Consider the following 18881-nt stretch of genomic DNA (forward strand, 5'->3'; position numbering starts at 1 on the left):
TATATATATATATTATATTGTTTAATAATTTAAATTTTCTCTCTCTCTCTTATTACAGGGGAAAAAACATATATAAATTATTCGTTATAATATACAAAATGTATCATGCAATTAAAATGCAATTTAAAAATTACATACCTGTAAGTCCGAGTACCGTCGTCCTCAAATATTTTCGATGTCCAGCTAAATCGATGAATGTAACGACTTTCGAGGCATGTTCGCATATCTCTTCAGCTGTAGCCATTTCAGCATAGTTCAAGATGTGACCTGTACTATCGAATCCGATGATCTCGTGCGATATCGAGGATGTACGACCCGTTTTTATCTCGTGCAGATGACGCAACATATTGAGCCTCGCTCTACCTCTACCATTATCCAACTCACCCTGCGTCAGTACTCCTATGTAAACAATGAGTTTATATTATATTATCGTTATTGTTAATTGTACATGTTATTTATATAATCTTTACAATTGTGGTCTCAATGATTTCATATATAAGATAAATAGCAGGCAACTAAGTAGCAGAGTGTAGTGTAGACTGTCAGTGTCTCTACCTTAAATATCCTCTGCTAATTCTCTCACCTAAGAGAGTTGACTTTCCAGCATCTTGCGCACCAATAACAGCCAGTCTCAGATCTACAATACTATCCTGGTCCTCTCTATCGTCCTTCCGTAATTTTTTTACTAATACTTCAGCAACCTTCTTTTCCTCCTTATTAATATTATTATTTCTATTTTGAATTGTCAAGGTTTTATTTGTGGAACTCGTGACTGCACGCTCGCGTAATATCCTTATATTAGCACCCAGTCTGGAAGCCATGTCTTTCAGAGTCTTTAGGGACGCTTTCATTTCCTCTTTCGTTAAACCCGCCAATTTTCCATTGTCCTCCACTCCTATATATCGGACACATTGAAAAATAAGCAGAGAGAAAAGCAATGCAAAACTACAGAAATTGTAATTATTTGTACCAATTTGATAAATTGCCTCTCCATGTCCCTCTCTTAGCCTCCATTTCATCTGGGTAACAAGATGTTCAAAACGTTGACTAGATGGATTTATTAATTTTAATTTGTATTCTATGTTTCCTTGTTCAGGCTCCGGTGGCAGACAGTCCTCTTGATCTTCATCAGTACTAGAAGTCTCGCAATCCGACAATCCATTTCCATCATTTTCAAAATCATTCCACTGCCTTTTCCTTATATCCTTATCATTTTGTGGATTAAAAAGTTGTAAAAACGATTCCATATCTGTAATTATTAATTGTAAAATGCCATTTTTTAATGTAAATTATTTTAAAATTTAGTTAACTGTAAAATGAAATTAATACCTTTGTTCCTAACTTTCATTAATATTTTATAAGGATAGGAATAAAAATATTTCTTTGTTTATATTTTTTTATAAAATTTCATTATAAATATGAAATTTCTATGAGGTATATTAAGATAAAAATAATATAGTTATGAATGAAATATGTAATAAAAATCTTATAATGTAACATCATGTAGAATAAAGATTGCATCATACTATACATATTTCACAATTCATGATTTTAATTTTAATGACATTTTCTGACTTACTTGCAATTATATTTTGAAATAAAAATATCACGAAAGGTTAAAGAAATTACTATTAAAAGAAAATTCAATTTAGATTTTAACAGAAGAACAAAATTCTTATAATTATCGTCAAAAAAAAATTTTTCGTTTTTTGAAGGGATGATGCAATTTCTGGTAATGTAAGAATCTATTGTGTTATTTCCTTCAGATATATTTTCCACACAAAGAAAGAAAATGTACATAATTAGTCTTTTACATACCTATTAAACTTATCAGTAAGAAAAGTATATTTTGTTAAATGTGATTTATTATTTACATTGAAACACTTCTTTTTTCAAAGCAACGTTATAACATACTCTCTCTCTTTCGGGAATACTCGTATGTATGTAGATATCTCTGCTACGTCGAAAGATCTGACAGATATGGATACGTGTTATGTTATGACACATTGCATTATAGCATAGCAAATAATGTCAATGTCAACGCTGATAAGGGGCAAGAAAAGGTAATATCTTAAGATGCGTGCTTATTAATTTTGTGAAAGAAAATTGACATGACAGATGAAATTGATAAACTGTATTGACGAACAGCTGTTTTGAAAGTAAAAGTGACAGCGAAGAGAAAAAGTGAGAGGATTCGCGCCAGAATATTTTTAGCACTTTAACGAGATAAACATATACTCACTGCATCTTTCAAATTACGTCTTTTCTTCAAAAATTTAGATAGTCTTGTAGTAACTGTATATTGAAGTCAACGATTTCGTCAAAGTTGCAAGACATAATAAACGTGACTGTACTGCGATTTTCTTCTTTTTCTCCGTGTGCAAATTAGGTCACGACCTGTCTGTCATTTTTCTATCGATCATGAACGACATGAAACATAGAAAAGAAATTTGCTTTGCAAAATAGCAAGTTATTTTCTAAAAAGTTTGTTCCTTTTTATGCCAAGTGTTTAGTGCAGGAATAAAAAAGAACAAACTTTTTTCGCAAAGCGAGTTTCTGTCCTAAATTTCACGTCGTTCATGGTCAATAAGAAACTCATCGTTCAAAATGGTAAGTGACGGTCAGAAGAATGTCCTATCTGATTAAAAAAATCAATTATTATGCAGCTGCTTATTACTTGAGATAATTGCGCCTACTTATCAAATATTATATTGTTTAATTAACAATAAATATTTCTTTTTATAGGGCATCGATATTAATCATAAACATGACGAGAGAAGATGTGGCGAATGTAATCGAAGTCCTAAGATGTATATTTACAACTTCTGGTCAAGGTAATAAATTTTATTTTCGATAAATATTAGTTAAATTATCAAATCCAAATCAAATAAAAGAACTTACTTAACTTCATTAAAAATAACGCATCAATTTTCTTATACTATCGACATTTTATTGAAATAAATAATTTTCACGATTGTGATTACATGTGAAAACTTTATACTGTATCTTTTTCTTTATCCTTTATTCATTAAAAAAATAAGATAAATCAAATGATCGTGATTATATATTAGCAATTCATCTGCATTTAAGTTTTAAAAATTGTGATTGCATTCTCTATAGGTCTGTTCTTTTTAGCTGCATCTCTTGTACTTTCCTTTTTTCTCTTCAATATTTGATTATACACACACATACACATATTTCTTTTATTTTAAATAGAATTAAAATAATGCACCTAAAAAGAACAGGTTCTATATCAGATCTTACATAGGCTGATTCAGTTTTACTGTTTGCTAAAGAAATATTTTGTCAATTGCAGCCTTGGTTCAATTATTGGCAGTACAAATAAGCGGATCATTGTAATTGATATATGTCTTCAATTTTTTGCAATTATGATTTTTAAACTTTTTTTGCTATGAAGTTCTGTATACAAAATTTTAGTAAAACAATACATACACATATTACACATATTATATAAAATTTTATAGAATTTAACATACAACCTGCTTAATAGTACATATATATAATTATATCACTGACATATCAGGTGTGTATATTTGTTTCTTCTCTAATTAACGTACAGTCTTTTTAGTAGAAGCTTGTGTAAGCCTAAAGAATTTTGTTAATCTAATGATTTTAATCTAATGATTTCAATTTAGAGAAAAAATATGAGAAGAATAAATTAAAACCAGGATGATATATAATAAAAATATGTAATAAAAACTTTATTTTTTATTTTAGGAATGGTTCTTTATGAACAAAATTTATCAACCATCTATTTCGTTCATATGTATTGATGAAGAAACTTGGAAGAGAGAATTGCATCACAATAGTCGTTGGTACTATCACTGATGACACTAGAATCTTTGAGAAATTTCAAAATTAATGGTAAATATTTGTACAATGTTTATTATTGTGGAAGTTATTTTGCACAGTAATATTATATTATTATTATTATTATTACTAGAATATGCAAAGCAATCTTTTTTTTTAACCCAAACTAAAGTGACTGAAAAATAAACATTATCTTATTCTTTATGCTTTATTTATTTATTTATTTTTTGTTGTACTATACATAGCTAATAATACTATTTATCGATAATCATTTTTTCTTCTTTGTTATGTATTAAATAATAATCTTTGTTATGTATTAAATAATTCTTCTTTGTTATGTATTGTTGTGTATTAAATTTTATCTATAATGTTGCAATTAAAAATTACTGTTTATTATTAAATTACATTTAAATTTATTAGATTTTTTATTTTACTATCTTTTATAAATCTATCATGTCATGAGACAATTATATTGCCGTCGTATCATCTTGATTCTCTTCCAGTTCCTCGGGTTTTTCTTCGTCGTCCGATTGCGTTTCCTCTACGGCAGTAACATCCGGAAAATATAATTTGGATTCTTCGATAGCCTTCTCCGGATTTTCGCTTATATGATAAGGTCCAATTCCGGCGAAGCCCAGAAATGCTTCGCAACCTACTTTCTTCACTGTGCAGACGAATATTTCGTAACTGTGAATGAAACGTGAAATAATTTAATGCCCAGGTAAAATAAACTTCTCTTGTTACCAAAGATGTAAAGAAGTTAATACAATATAAATATACACATATTTTTTTAGAATTTGAAGGAGTTATTCAAAAATATTTATTTAATTGAAAAGTGATAAAGATATGAAAGTTAAAAAATGTTAGAAATATTATCTACAAAAATATTACCTATTTTAAAAATAGATATGATTTAAGTAAATTTGAATGATATAGCATATTGTCCATAGTTTTTAAAGAAGAAAGTCACAATTAAATTATAGATTAACTTTTTTAAATTCTGGAAAAATGGATTACATCACTGAATTTTTTAATTTTATATATATGTATATGATAGAAGAGAATACCCTGTCTTCTCTTCCGTGTTCATCTCGAATGTCTCTATACTTTTGGCAATTATCTTAGCCTCAGGCGGTTTATCATATTCAAATATACCAAAATTGAGGACCTCATCGTTGAACATGTCCAACACCATTTTTAAATCATTTTTACGCGTATAATCATATTTGAAGATGGTTATTGGCACTTTTGTCATTTTATCTTCATACTGTGGAGAGAATCGAGATATATATATTATTAAAAAGTTGCATGTATATTTTAATAAATTATAATTTTAAGTAAATTAGATTAAAGAAATATAATATAGAATCAGAATTATGTATAATTATATTGTCTGATTTTTCATATATAATTATTATCTATGTCTCGATTCAAGCCCTTTAAAGATTTCGAGAAAAACTATTAAATTTTGTGAAATGTACTTTTCACATATACTTACCGGATATGTTGTGTTAGTATAAACATTGAATATTGTACGAAAAACAATTGCCTTGTTTCTAGGATTTGGAGGTGTCCAAACAAAAGGAAATTTTCTATTTTCCTTGTCAGGAATGTCAAAAGCTGGGCAATGTTTTCCGGCGTAACTACATAAAGTAATGATTAATTTTAAAAACATAGATTATTACAATATTAATCGCAAGTACTAACAATTTTCAATAGTTTTATCATCAATATTATTTTGTCGGTATATATTGTGGTATCAGTTTTCCAATTAATTTTATACTTTATATTGCAAATGCATCAAATTGCACACTGAAAATAAATCGCATACCAATCTTCATTTAAACAGTCGTCTGTTTCCGGTAATGTTGGTTCATTGAACAGAATACTGCACAGATAATTATGAACTTCCAGATTCTTTCTCCCTTCGACAATCTTCAATCGCATAAACATACATTTGCCATCAAAGAGCAATTGTTTGGTAGCTTCCGAAAAACTATATGTAGACTGCATGTTAAAAAATAGAACATGTTATATTTTTACTAACAATAGCTGAATAATAAGAGTCTGTTATAGCATAAGGAAACAAAAATACTTCATCGAGCATCTGCCGGAGCAAATCCTCATTCAGTCGTTTGCGTATCTCTTGTTCCACAGTGTAATTTTCCGGTAATAATTCTTCAACTAATTCCACATATGGTGGACTCATCCTCTTATCTCTTCTACGTCCTTCTTCGTCTTTGAATATCCAGGGAAACAGCAGCAGACAAGTCTCGTTGCACAATGATGTCGTCAGATGCAGCATCTCCGCCTCGTATCTCGCTTTAGCTTCAGCTTCTATGTAACAATATTTTTGCTATATCAGGCGATAAGAGTAATTTTCGTATATAATCGGATTTTGTCTCGGGCGGAAGTTGATTTATTTAGTGCTTATGATTAATGATATATTTTACCTTTCCGAGATTTTCTCGCTATTTCCTTGGCTATTTTTGTCTCTTCCTCGATTTTCACTCGTGTTACTTCTTCTGGACTCATCTTGGAAACGTCTATCGAGAATCTGCATTTTTAGCAGAATAAAAAATTCAAAAGTAATAACGAATTTATATTTTACGATATTGTATCATGTGATTAGGACGTCATAGAATTCTTGCAGTTGATTGATATTTAATGAACGAATTGTTTAATCGATATTAAATTAATTTTTTTGATAACTTGAGATATCATCAACATTTCAATTATTTAACTGATTAATAATGCCCAAGAATTTTTGAGGTGAATCGTTGATTTTCAGCTTACTCGTGCTCGCCCCCGTTTTGAACCCTTTCGAGTTCGGTCGTCAGCATTTTCACAAACTGCGGACAATCCGCTCCAAACATTAAATTGATCATTCGTTCTTCCTGTCAGAAAATAGGATTCAATTGTAATAATTGTTTTTAGCGCGAATTATTTTTACAAGATAATTACATGAATAAACATCCATATGGGTTCGCTCTTTCCTTGAAATCTTTTTAAATCGGTGACGTGATCGCAATTTGCCTGAAAACGATAAAAGAGAGTAACATGTTAAAAATATTTTTATACGTCTGATATTTGTGTTGGACATTAATTAAAAGAAAAATAATTTCTGTAGGACAAATATATTATTTCTATATGTATAGCATATTTTGATTTTGTGCTATTAAATAAAATTTTTATTTATTTATACGATATCTATAATAATCCTTTTTATACCACGTTTCCTGATAATTACCGTGGCGTAACTCAATGCGTCGCCTCCAATTTCCATCTTTATCTTTTTCAGGATGCTCACCATGCCTGTGCAAGGACCACTCCAGTCCGAGTACACATCTACTACTAAACAAGGACATTATATCAAAAATTCCTTTTATAACAATCTAATCGAAAAGATATTTCTATACTTATACAAGATAAAAATTACTCGCCTACTAAACCCTTCCGCGTCAATACCTTCGCCCATTCTTCGTCATTAACAACTTCTGTTTGCAATGCCGCGGGTGCTACCTTCTTCGCCATTCTTCTCGTCGTTTTTGTTCCACCCTAAGATAAAAAAATTTATTATATTAATCCAAAAATTATACATTTTGGAGATAGTCTTTGTAATGGTTCCAATGTGTTTAAACATTGAAAAGAATCCAAAAGCTATCTAAAAGACATCTAAGATAGCTTTCAGATATTTCTTCAATGCTTTTTGAATTTCCGCATTGTTTGAAATTATTGTAATTTTATTGCAATTATATGTAATTATCATATTTTTCAGACGTTCTCGATTTTCGCTGTACCCTTTTATGACGCAACATCTTTGAAGCTGGAAGAATATTAATCTCGCAGATCGCGATTACGAAACTAGTTCTACTAGCTCTTTTCGCCGAAGATGTGAATTTCGATATCGGATCAATTGATCTAACTTCGGCAAAGTGAAGAGAAGTACTGCTTTAATCGCGTATTTTCTGTTCGTTTGCATAGGCTCGGCTTTCGGGTTCGCTTTCGACCGCACGGGGACATCGGCGACATTGTAGGCACGCGATATAATATAATGATTAATGAGCTTGTGATACAAATACACGCAGAGGTAATTACGGTGCAGAAAAATGAGGGTTCTGCGAAGTTAGTTCCCCTATATAATAGCCTGTCACAAGACATTAACCCGGATATGTCTTGAGAAATTGAATGATATAGCATATTGTCCATAGTTTTTAAAGAAGAAAGTCACAATTAAATTATAGATTAACTTTTTTAAATTCTGGAAAAATGGATTACATCACTGAATTTTTTAATTTTATATATATGTATATGATAGAAGAGAATACCCTGTCTTCTCTTCCGTGTTCATCTCGAATGTCTCTATACTTTTGGCAATTATCTTAGCCTCAGGCGGTTTATCATATTCAAATATACCAAAATTGAGGACCTCATCGTTGAACATGTCCAACACCATTTTTAAATCATTTTTACGCGTATAATCATATTTGAAGATGGTTATTGGCACTTTTGTCATTTTATCTTCATACTGTGGAGAGAATCGAGATATATATATTATTAAAAAGTTGCATGTATATTTTAATAAATTATAATTTTAAGTAAATTAGATTAAAGAAATATAATATAGAATCAGAATTATGTATAATTATATTGTCTGATTTTTCATATATAATTATTATCTATGTCTCGATTCAAGCCCTTTAAAGATTTCGAGAAAAACTATTAAATTTTGTGAAATGTACTTTTCACATATACTTACCGGATATGTTGTGTTAGTATAAACATTGAATATTGTACGAAAAACAATTGCCTTGTTTCTAGGATTTGGAGGTGTCCAAACAAAAGGAAATTTTCTATTTTCCTTGTCAGGAATGTCAAAAGCTGGGCAATGTTTTCCGGCGTAACTACATAAAGTAATGATTAATTTTAAAAACATAGATTATTACAATATTAATCGCAAGTACTAACAATTTTCAATAGTTTTATCATCAATATTATTTTGTCGGTATATATTGTGGTATCAGTTTTCCAATTAATTTTATACTTTATATTGCAAATGCATCAAATTGCACACTGAAAATAAATCGCATACCAATCTTCATTTAAACAGTCGTCTGTTTCCGGTAATGTTGGTTCATTGAACAGAATACTGCACAGATAATTATGAACTTCCAGATTCTTTCTCCCTTCGACAATCTTCAATCGCATAAACATACATTTGCCATCAAAGAGCAATTGTTTGGTAGCTTCCGAAAAACTATATGTAGACTGCATGTTAAAAAATAGAACATGTTATATTTTTACTAACAATAGCTGAATAATAAGAGTCTGTTATAGCATAAGGAAACAAAAATACTTCATCGAGCATCTGCCGGAGCAAATCCTCATTCAGTCGTTTGCGTATCTCTTGTTCCACAGTGTAATTTTCCGGTAATAATTCTTCAACTAATTCCACATATGGTGGACTCATCCTCTTATCTCTTCTACGTCCTTCTTCGTCTTTGAATATCCAGGGAAACAGCAGCAGACAAGTCTCGTTGCACAATGATGTCGTCAGATGCAGCATCTCCGCCTCGTATCTCGCTTTAGCTTCAGCTTCTATGTAACAATATTTTTGCTATATCAGGCGATAAGAGTAATTTTCGTATATAATCGGATTTTGTCTCGGGCGGAAGTTGATTTATTTAGTGCTTATGATTAATGATATATTTTACCTTTCCGAGATTTTCTCGCTATTTCCTTGGCTATTTTTGTCTCTTCCTCGATTTTCACTCGTGTTACTTCTTCTGGACTCATCTTGGAAACGTCTATCGAGAATCTGCATTTTTAGCAGAATAAAAAATTCAAAAGTAATAACGAATTTATATTTTACGATATTGTATCATGTGATTAGGACGTCATAGAATTCTTGCAGTTGATTGATATTTAATGAACGAATTGTTTAATCGATATTAAATTAATTTTTTTGATAACTTGAGATATCATCAACATTTCAATTATTTAACTGATTAATAATGCCCAAGAATTTTTGAGGTGAATCGTTGATTTTCAGCTTACTCGTGCTCGCCCCCGTTTTGAACCCTTTCGAGTTCGGTCGTCAGCATTTTCACAAACTGCGGACAATCCGCTCCAAACATTAAATTGATCATTCGTTCTTCCTGTCAGAAAATAGGATTCAATTGTAATAATTGTTTTTAGCGCGAATTATTTTTACAAGATAATTACATGAATAAACATCCATATGGGTTCGCTCTTTCCTTGAAATCTTTTTAAATCGGTGACGTGATCGCAATTTGCCTGAAAACGATAAAAGAGAGTAACATGTTAAAAATATTTTTATACGTCTGATATTTGTGTTGGACATTAATTAAAAGAAAAATAATTTCTGTAGGACAAATATATTATTTCTATATGTATAGCATATTTTGATTTTGTGCTATTAAATAAAATTTTTATTTATTTATACGATATCTATAATAATCCTTTTTATACCACGTTTCCTGATAATTACCGTGGCGTAACTCAATGCGTCGCCTCCAATTTCCATCTTTATCTTTTTCAGGATGCTCACCATGCCTGTGCAAGGACCACTCCAGTCCGAGTACACATCTACTACTAAACAAGGACATTATATCAAAAATTCCTTTTATAACAATCTAATCGAAAAGATATTTCTATACTTATACAAGATAAAAATTACTCGCCTACTAAACCCTTCCGCGTCAATACCTTCGCCCATTCTTCGTCATTAACAACTTCTGTTTGCAATGCCGCGGGTGCTACCTTCTTCGCCATTCTTCTCGTCGTTTTTGTTCCACCCTAAGATAAAAAAATTTATTATATTAATCCAAAAATTATACATTTTGGAGATAGTCTTTGTAATGGTTCCAATGTGTTTAAACATTGAAAAGAATCCAAAAGCTATCTAAAAGACATCTAAGATAGCTTTCAGATATTTCTTCAATGCTTTTTGAATTTCCGCATTGTTTGAAATTATTGTAATTTTATTGCAATTATATGTAATTATCATATTTTTCAGACGTTCTCGATTTTCGCTGTACCCTTTTATGACGCAACATCTTTGAAGCTGGAAGAATATTAATCTCGCAGATCGCGATTACGAAACTAGTTCTACTAGCTCTTTTCGCCGAAGATGTGAATTTCGATATCGGATCAATTGATCTAACTTCGGCAAAGTGAAGAGAAGTACTGCTTTAATCGCGTATTTTCTGTTCGTTTGCATAGGCTCGGCTTTCGGGTTCGCTTTCGACCGCACGGGGACATCGGCGACATTGTAGGCACGCGATATAATATAATGATTAATGAGCTTGTGATACAAATACACGCAGAGGTAATTACGGTGCAGAAAAATGAGGGTTCTGCGAAGTTAGTTCCCCTATATAATAGCCTGTCACAAGACATTAACCCGGATATGTCTTGAGAAAAAAACCTCTTCAACAAAGAAACGATAGCAACGTCTAGAACTGAAAGCCTTTTGGTTTAATATTTTTTCCACTGTTTTTTATATAGAAATGACGGCAGATTTTTTTTCTTTCGATTAATACAATTACACATTTTAATGTTCAAACATCATATATTTTGTACTCATATATTTGTTATTTTTAAATATTAATATAAACTATGGAAATGTTGGCACAAATACATTAAGTATTATGCCAAATTATTATATAACAATTATTTATTGTTTTATTTATATATAAAATTTATTATATAAAAATACAATATAAAAATTATAACAAAGATTATTTACATTTTCATAAATTAAAAAAACCAATATTTTAGCATAATACTAACATTTATATACATATTATTAATATATAGGGTAATATATGAGGAATGTTAACAATATGTAAAAAATTGCATACAGAATCATTCTGACTCTCAAGGTGCTAAGCAGCCAAGGACAAAATCATCATTGCCACTGTCTTGTATAAAACTTTACAATTTTATTTAAAAAAAAAACAAAAAAACATTGATTTGCATAATATAAAAATTGTGACTTAATTTACCGATTCAGATAAATTGACACAATTCTGTTTCGTCGCGTTTTTAAAGAGCTTTGCAAGAAATGGATTGCGTGTCACAGCCGATTTTTCCTTGGCAATTAGAACAGTACTCGTTTAACAATTAAAGCGAGACTCACGCATCGATAAGTAACCACGATCTTTGTTGATTTTGCACGTGCTCGGTTACTATGTAACTATATATATATTACGTAGGATTCAGTAATGGATTTAATTTCTACAATATATATCTCAAAATATTTAAAAAATGTGTTTTTGGAAAAATTAGATAAAAGGGTATACTCCCATAAAAAGTTATTGCTTAATGATATTCTTTCTTTCGAATAATATATAAAACAAATGCCTATGTATGTATATATTCATATAAATAAAGATCATAATTATTGTTATTATATACAATCACAGATAATTATTATAATAATAATTATATATATATATATATATATATATATATATATATATATATATATTATTATATTTATTAGTATATATTATCAATATTAAAAAATCTTAGCTGTGTTTAATTATCATTATATTAAAATTAAGTCATTATGTTATCATTATTATTAGAAGTTTTATCTCTTGTAATATATATTATAATAATATTATTATTATTATCAACCATAATTATTATATACAATGAAGTCTGTGTATATAATTAATTATTGATCTTAAAAAATAATAGCTAAATATTTAAAAATAGTAATTCGCGGAAATGTTCTTATATGTTCCATCTCTTTAATCGCTAGATGGCATCTATATGTATTTAAAATGCGCGTGTGATATATATAGTATTCGAAACATTTTGCAGCTCAGCTTATTTTTCATTTTATTCGATTAATTTTGAATGATTATTCGACAATATCGTAAATTATATAGTTTACAATAATCACATCACATATTCAAAAGTTCAAGAAATTATGATCATCGATTCTTCGAATCATCATTAACGAATACGGTAACCGTTAAAAAATTTATTATCGAAGTTGATAAAAGTGGAAGGTGTCATTGGATTTATTAATACTCGAACATAACGTGAAAATGTGTTGATTAAATTCCATTTGCATCAAAAATAATACGTTATGATAATTGTTATGAATGCGTAGATTTATTGTTTTGGAGGTTAGGTTTTGTTACGCGCATGCACGCATAATAGCTGATCACGTGACTGATATTTAAATTTCAATGTATTTGTAAACAAGTTTGCTAAAAATTAAACATGCAATTTTTTGTACAAATGGAAGACAAGGACTTTAGATAAGAGAAAATGAATATAAATTTTATAATGAACATATATCTTATATTACAGAGGTATACATATGTGTCAAAAGCTTTAACGAACTTTGATAAACAATTATAACAGTTTTACAAACATGTTTGGAAAAGAAGCTATCAAACTCGTAACAGAGCTCGATATGTATGAGGATATCCGACCGTTTAATGTAAGTATGAATGTTGTTATCATTCTAATTATAAAAATAGCCATATAATCATAAAGTCTTTCCCAATTCTCAGGAGCAAGTAATGCGACAAGTTTTTGAAGAGATGCAGACTCTTTACGAGGCCAATCTGGTGGACAGGTATATTATATTATACTTTGATCAAAACTATTTTACAATTTAAAAAGATTAATATAAGAAATAAAAAAGAGATCAAAACACACAGTTATTGTATAAACAATATTATAATAAATTTAAGGAAGTAATATGTGTTTATTCTGTAATTTAGCAGTCAAAATCGAGTTTTACTAAAGATTAGATCTCACTCTCTTGACAAGTTTTTTTTCTGTTTTTCACAAATGTCTTAAACTTTCTATAAATGTTTCAGTAACACTATACAGAATGAAGGAAACAATGAGTTGTTACCATCAGTGCACTTCCGCCATACAGCCCTGCTCAGAAATAAAAGATGCGTTCTGGCATATCTGTATCATCGGATTAGGCGTTTACGGCAAATGCGTTGGGAATTGGGCAGCATTTTGCCAACTGAGATAACAGCCAACTTGTTGAATGCAGAAATGCAATGGTTTCAAAATTACAACAAGTCTCTGGCCACTTATATGAGATCGATTGGAGATGATTACGGATTGAATCTGACTGTGAACATGAGTCCTCCAAAGATGCTCTATGTCGAAGTAAGTATCTATAATGTAAGCCAAAGCAACACACATATAATAGAAAGAACTGTGTAAAAAAATCATTTTACACGTTTCCTGAACTTTCTGTTCTCTATGTATAATTATTTCAATCATTCTTATCAATATATATTTTACTCAATCTCTATAAATATATACTCAATGTTTTATCATTTAATTAATTTTATATATGTACATTATCCAAAAAATAGTTTTTCTTCTGCATTATTTTTAAATTGATTTTGATCATTAAATATTTAAATATATTTAATATATGAAAAAAAGAATTTATTTTTGTCTCATAAGAATTTATTCTTGCTTTCTGTACACACATCTCTTTTTCTTTAAAATTTTCTTTAAGAAAAGCTTTAAGATATTTTTTTTAGAAAAATATTAGAGGAGGGACATCTATTATGGACTTGATGAATATTTTTAAGGACTTAAACTGTGTTGTGAAAGATGTTAACATTAAAAAAATTTTTGAAATCTTGAACAGAAAGAGGGAAATAAAATTTATAATTAGCTTTCTGTCAATATAATAATCAAATATAATTTTTCTTTTAGGTGAAATGCTTAACCGATTTTGGTAAGCTGGAACTCGAAGACGGCGAGATTATTACGCTCAAAAAGAACACATACCATCTGCTTCCGAGAGCTACATGCGAGCCACTTATCAGACAAGGTATACTCGAACATTATAACACATGATGATTACATTATGATAAATTAAAGAGAGTTGTTATTTTTCTACTACTTTTATTATATTTTCATATTATATTACTTTTACATACATCAAAACTGTCATGCATTGGATGTCTCTTGACAATAAAGAATTTATTTTTATTTTCTTGATTTTATTTTATTGCAATTGCCTATAATTAGATCACATATCTTTCAAATGTTCCTGTGTGTGTGTATTTGTATTTAGTGTTAAATGTGATTAATTTTCAATTTGATTAATCAATTTGATTATCTATGAGATTGTCATATCGAAAAAATATAACTTATATAGACTTATTAACAATAGGTGGATTATAAATTCAAATCTCAGATTTTTCTTGCATTTTTAAGGTTTCTTCTTCCAGTTTTTTTCCATTACGCTTTAATCTTAAAAGTAAATAATTTTTATTGTTATCGCGCATATCGAATGTGATATATAAAGTAATACATCAAAGTAAATACGATCCCGTCACTAAAGTGTCAACTCTTGATGATAGATTTTGTGATCAATACACATTCACTTTGATCATTTATCGCAACTTTACAATCTTATTCATTGTTGCATTTAAACCCCTAATTTAAACTTTATTAAAGCAAAGTCTATTTGAAACTAATTGAAGAATATAGTTTTGCTAGTTATCTATATACTGTTATTTATATACTATAGTTTAATTTTCAAAATCTTATAGAATTACTAATCGCTATTAATATTAGAACTTGGATAATGCAAGGAAAAATCTACACGTATGTATGCAATACGGCAAATAACAGCGAACCAATATTTATCCGAGATTAGTAAGACGCGGTCTCAGTGCAGCTTCAGTAATGGTAAGAATGGTAACGCCTCCTCTCCCATCAACGAATCCTCAAACTTTTAAAATAAAGTAAGAACCTACTTTCTTCCTCTTCTTTTTATCTGTTTACCTTCTCCTCCTCTTTTATCTATCAGAAGTTTTTAAAATGCAATTCACATGTAGACATGGCATAAATAGGAGACAAGCAGTTTGTAAGTTAACAGCATATAGTATATGCATACGACATTTCACGCATAGTTTCTTAATTTTAAAAATTTTACAATTTCTTTCTCAGTGAAGACCGGTAGCAGTCGACATCTATCTCGCAATCATTATATTCGAGTTTTTCCTTCTCCTAGTTATGAAATACAGACAAGGCAGTGTGAATTTCCTGCAGTGAACGAAAGAAAACACATCGACCGAGGGCAGCATAAAAAATTCGGGTTTCTGCAAGCTTGACTTGGAACGCCGTTCGTCAATATTTGGCAACGATAGATGGCCAATCAAGCATTTGAGATCCGTTGTTTGGAAAATTGACATAGAGGAAGCTGTAAGTGTCAGATTTTAAAAGTTACATAGTTCGTTATTAGCAAACGCGCACGTTCTCGCGAATAATATTTTTATAGAGAATTATGTGCAAGATTGAAGAGTTTAGAACACCTAATAAAGAGGCAAGTATCAATAATTTGTTAAATTTATTGATTACTCATTTAAAATTGATCATTTATAAATTAATTTCTCTTCATTTTTTCCCTAAATCCTTTGATTACAAAATTAAAATTATATGTATAGTTAATTCGGCAGCAAGAAGATTTTAGAAAAGAAAGCAATGCGATTTAAATAAAAAGTTATTAATTTAAATAATAAGTAATTGATTTTAAATGAAGTTAATATTACTTCTGTGTTAAATTTTCATTTAATGGCATGACGAATTCAATCAATTTTCTATTTATGACATACATAATCTAGAAACATGATTGTGATCCGCGAATTTGCGAGAAAACATCAATACGAAATAAACGTTAGTTTCATGCAACATTTATCGACACTATTATAAACAATATCGCGAGAACACTATTTTTCAAGTATTTATCTAGTCATCAAAATTATTGCTTCCTTTTTTGCAAATTTTTATTTGCATAGAGCCCGTTAATTAATAGCTCATGCAAGCTATTGAATCGCGCTAAGGAATATTGAAGACACAAGAAAACAAAGTACATTAGAAAAAAGCACCATAGAATGAGGTTGAAATGCCAAAGGAACGATGCGTTCATCCATACGCTTCGCCGTTCTTGAGTCAGCGTACTTCCCCAACTCTGTTGTATGGCTGTATAATAGTGGTATTTGTCGCGGTACGAATTTAAAAGTGCTACCTTTCTTTCTATCTTATATAATCGCGACTTTAATCGGTTCTTTTGTAAACAACATAAGTCCATAATTTTCCAAGATTGAGATAACAGACGTGTAAACGCTTAAGCTTAATGCGATCAGAAAATAACACAAGTTTGTGTGTGTGCAACATTATTCAGATAACGTTGCAAACACACATAAGATAAATTTATATTAATATATATTTTCTTATACGATATGTTATACATACACACAAGTCAATATAAAATAATTATAAAATTAATGTAACAATATAATAGAAAATATTAATATGTATCAATAATATACACATACACATACGTACATATAATATTTGTATTTAATATTAATATATTGAAGGCGGTCAAGCTTAATAGGAAGATCATGCATTCGGTTAATTTTGATTCATGAAATTGCATTATTTCGCAAAATTAATCGATTAATTAGAGATCGTAGGTGTCATTCGCCATTTTAATTCAAAAGTATTTGCACGGAATCTATAAATTTCATGCAAAAAATATATCTGCAATTCTGTATTTTTAATGTGTCTATTTAGCAACTGTATTTTGCATCGTGAAGTTACGAAAAATTATTACTGAAATCTCAATGACCCGTTTGTCGTGAATACATGTGCAAATATCACATTGCTTTAAGAAAGTCATATTTCGTATGGCACTTATTAATGAATATTGGAACGATATTTGTATGTAAATATGAATGTGCACGTGATTTTGCGATAGCATATATTGCGTGTGATAAACAGCGCTGCTTGCAAAATCATGTATGTCATTTTGCACGCAAATGCGATCGAAATAACATCATATCATGTATATATAATTACCGCGTCTAACAATATAATATAAAATAATTTTTCTTGATTGTTCTGCTTTTTTAATAATATTCTTTCAAAAGTTTGTATTGCAACACATACGACGTTACGAGTATTCATAATTTGCGTTGATAATTCTCTCTATAAGTGTATTTAAAAATCTATGCATACGGACAAACTTGCATGGCTTCCGCATAATGCATATTTATGAATCGACCAATCATGTGTTTAATGTAATGCAGCTATGTGACATCCTTTAGACACGTGATCGATCAATTCTTCTGCGCATATATGCGGCTATGCAGGTTTGCTTGGATAAGCCTTAATTGTGCCTTAGATAACGTAATATCATTTTGTTACGTTCTTATTTTTGATTAAATTAAATTAAAAGATATGCTTTGATTTAAACATATATTTTGTCATTAAACATGTTTCTTTTATCAGAAACTCGTATCAAAAATTTTTATCAGAAACCGTCTTAACTGCTCTCCTCTGCAAGGGGGGAAGGAGGTGCAAAGATTTAAAAAAAGTTTAATATATATAATATAATATATAATGAATATTTAAAAAAAACTTTTTTTTTCTTTTTTTTTTTTAGATATGTAGAAAGATATATTCATTGCTAATCGTAAAAATTTTTTTTTTAAATATTGGAGGAAGAGATAATTGTATTTTTAAGATTGTATAGTTTAAGTGTTAAGATACGACATCGAAGGTATACGTCGAGTAAATACAATGTTGAGATTATTTACACATTTTCTATCGTTATCGTAGGTTTTCCCCCAGATAATCCGGGCATTGACGTCGGCGATATCCACCTGTGTCTACAAGCACGTACACCAAAAAATCTTCATCTTTATTCGTAATCGATTGACCAACTTTTAATGTATAGTGGTATCAAACGATAGTAAGTCCCGAATGGATACTCTATTATTGGTTTATATCTATCAAAAAGCTTCGCTGTTGGTTTACGTGTGCACAATCCGAATCTGTCGACTTGGATGCGGCATCGATCTCTCATTTCTCGAAAATAATTTCTCTTTCAAGGCGTTAGTAGTTTTTGGCAGGGTTGGGAAAGTTACTTTATAAAAGTAACTCGTTACCGTTACCGTTCTTTTTTCTAAAAAGTAACTCGTTACCGTTACTCGTTACCAATTTTA

The 18881-nt window shown here is 29.7% G+C and overlaps 4 protein-coding genes and 1 long non-coding RNA gene across 16 annotated transcripts in view; 2 read left to right on the top strand and 3 right to left on the bottom strand.

The window, feature by feature from the left end:
- LOC115233643 (GTP-binding protein 2) overlaps positions 1 to 2403 on the bottom strand; it is a 9139-nt gene extending 6736 nt beyond the window's left edge. The window contains exons 1-5 of one of the 2 annotated variants that reach the window (XM_029804187.1): positions 2243 to 2403; positions 1819 to 1971; positions 971 to 1249; positions 584 to 895; positions 139 to 399 (exon numbers count right to left, since the gene is read on the bottom strand). In XM_029804187.1, coding sequence (XP_029660047.1) covers positions 139 to 399; positions 584 to 895; positions 971 to 1247 — 850 coding nt within the window. In that variant the 5' untranslated portion in view covers positions 1248 to 1249; positions 1819 to 1971; positions 2243 to 2403. The remainder of the gene's footprint in view (positions 1 to 138; positions 400 to 583; positions 896 to 970; positions 1250 to 1818; positions 1972 to 2242) is intronic. The other variant, XM_029804186.1, reaches the window with a different exon arrangement.
- On the top strand, positions 1978 to 8004 carry LOC115233646. Of its 6 annotated transcripts, none has more exons than XR_003883813.1 (5): positions 2480 to 2610; positions 2746 to 2834; positions 3739 to 3885; positions 4335 to 4552; positions 7610 to 8004. It is a non-coding gene; the product is annotated as an uncharacterized LOC115233646 (long non-coding RNA). The 6 variants fall into 6 exon arrangements; XR_003883812.1 differs by lacking the exon at positions 7610 to 8004 and adding an exon at positions 7133 to 7283; XR_003883809.1 differs by lacking the exon at positions 7610 to 8004 and adding an exon at positions 5392 to 5677.
- LOC115233645 lies at positions 3902 to 7383 on the bottom strand. The gene is made up of 10 exons (XM_029804193.1): positions 7275 to 7383; positions 7082 to 7185; positions 6796 to 6867; positions 6628 to 6728; positions 6285 to 6388; positions 5927 to 6168; positions 5663 to 5838; positions 5330 to 5474; positions 4899 to 5098; positions 3902 to 4518 (listed from the first exon to the last, which is right to left on the bottom strand). Exons 1-10 carry the CDS (start codon positions 7363 to 7365, stop codon positions 4299 to 4301), a joined length of 1455 nt encoding a protein of 484 aa, XP_029660053.1. The 5' UTR covers positions 7366 to 7383; the 3' UTR covers positions 3902 to 4298.
- Positions 8005 to 8023: 19 nt separating the features above from the next.
- LOC115233647 lies at positions 8024 to 11538 on the bottom strand. Its single transcript, XM_029804194.1, has 8 exons — positions 10343 to 11538; positions 10057 to 10128; positions 9889 to 9989; positions 9546 to 9649; positions 9188 to 9429; positions 8924 to 9099; positions 8591 to 8735; positions 8024 to 8359 (listed from the first exon to the last, which is right to left on the bottom strand). Exons 1-8 carry the CDS (start codon positions 10403 to 10405, stop codon positions 8129 to 8131), a joined length of 1134 nt encoding a protein of 377 aa, XP_029660054.1. The 5' UTR covers positions 10406 to 11538; the 3' UTR covers positions 8024 to 8128.
- A 1088-nt stretch (positions 11539 to 12626) lies between these two features.
- LOC115233634 (DNA replication complex GINS protein PSF1-like) overlaps positions 12627 to 18881 on the top strand; it is an 8760-nt gene continuing 2505 nt past the window's right edge. For 2 of the 6 annotated variants that reach the window (XR_003883805.1, XR_003883806.1), the window contains exons 1-7: positions 12627 to 12834; positions 13186 to 13318; positions 13392 to 13456; positions 13704 to 14010; positions 14575 to 14692; positions 15884 to 16074; positions 18496 to 18628. Coding sequence is in view for 3 of the 6 variants with exons in the window: in XM_029804176.1 (XP_029660036.1) it covers positions 13250 to 13318; positions 13392 to 13456; positions 13704 to 14010; positions 14575 to 14692; positions 18496 to 18587 (651 nt within the window). In the remaining 3 variants the exon portion in view is untranslated. Of the gene's footprint in view, positions 12835 to 13185; positions 13319 to 13391; positions 13457 to 13703; positions 14011 to 14574; positions 14693 to 15444; positions 15471 to 15883; positions 16204 to 18495; positions 18629 to 18881 lie in introns of those variants that run through there. The other 4 variants (XR_003883807.1, XM_029804176.1, XM_029804174.1 and 1 more) reach the window with 4 other exon arrangements.

This window comes from Formica exsecta, unplaced genomic scaffold (assembly GCF_003651465.1).
Source record: "Formica exsecta isolate Colony F162 unplaced genomic scaffold, ASM365146v1 scaffold18, whole genome shotgun sequence".
Taxonomy (NCBI): Eukaryota; Metazoa; Arthropoda; class Insecta; order Hymenoptera; family Formicidae; genus Formica; species Formica exsecta.

Bases quoted from the DNA above. Each gene is read 5' to 3' on its own strand.
- LOC115233647 (XM_029804194.1), bottom strand. From the start codon at position 10,405: ATGGTGAGCATCCTGAAAAAGATAAAGATGGAAATTGGAGGCGACGCA. The intron at 9,990-10,056 runs GTAATTATCTTG...ATTTTCTGACAG, and splicing joins CCATATGGATGTTTATTCAT to GAAGAACGAATGATCAATTT. The intron at 9,430-9,545 runs GTAAAATATATC...ATTGTTACATAG, and splicing joins AGCGAGAAAATCTCGGAAAG to AAGCTGAAGCTAAAGCGAGA.
- LOC115233645 (XM_029804193.1), bottom strand. From the start codon at position 7,365: ATGGCGAAGAAGGTAGCACCCGCGGCATTGCAAACAGAAGTTGTTAAT. The intron at 6,729-6,795 runs GTAATTATCTTG...ATTTTCTGACAG, and splicing joins CCATATGGATGTTTATTCAT to GAAGAACGAATGATCAATTT. The intron at 5,475-5,662 runs GTATGCGATTTA...TACTTTATGTAG, and splicing joins GACTGTTTAAATGAAGATTG to TTACGCCGGAAAACATTGCC.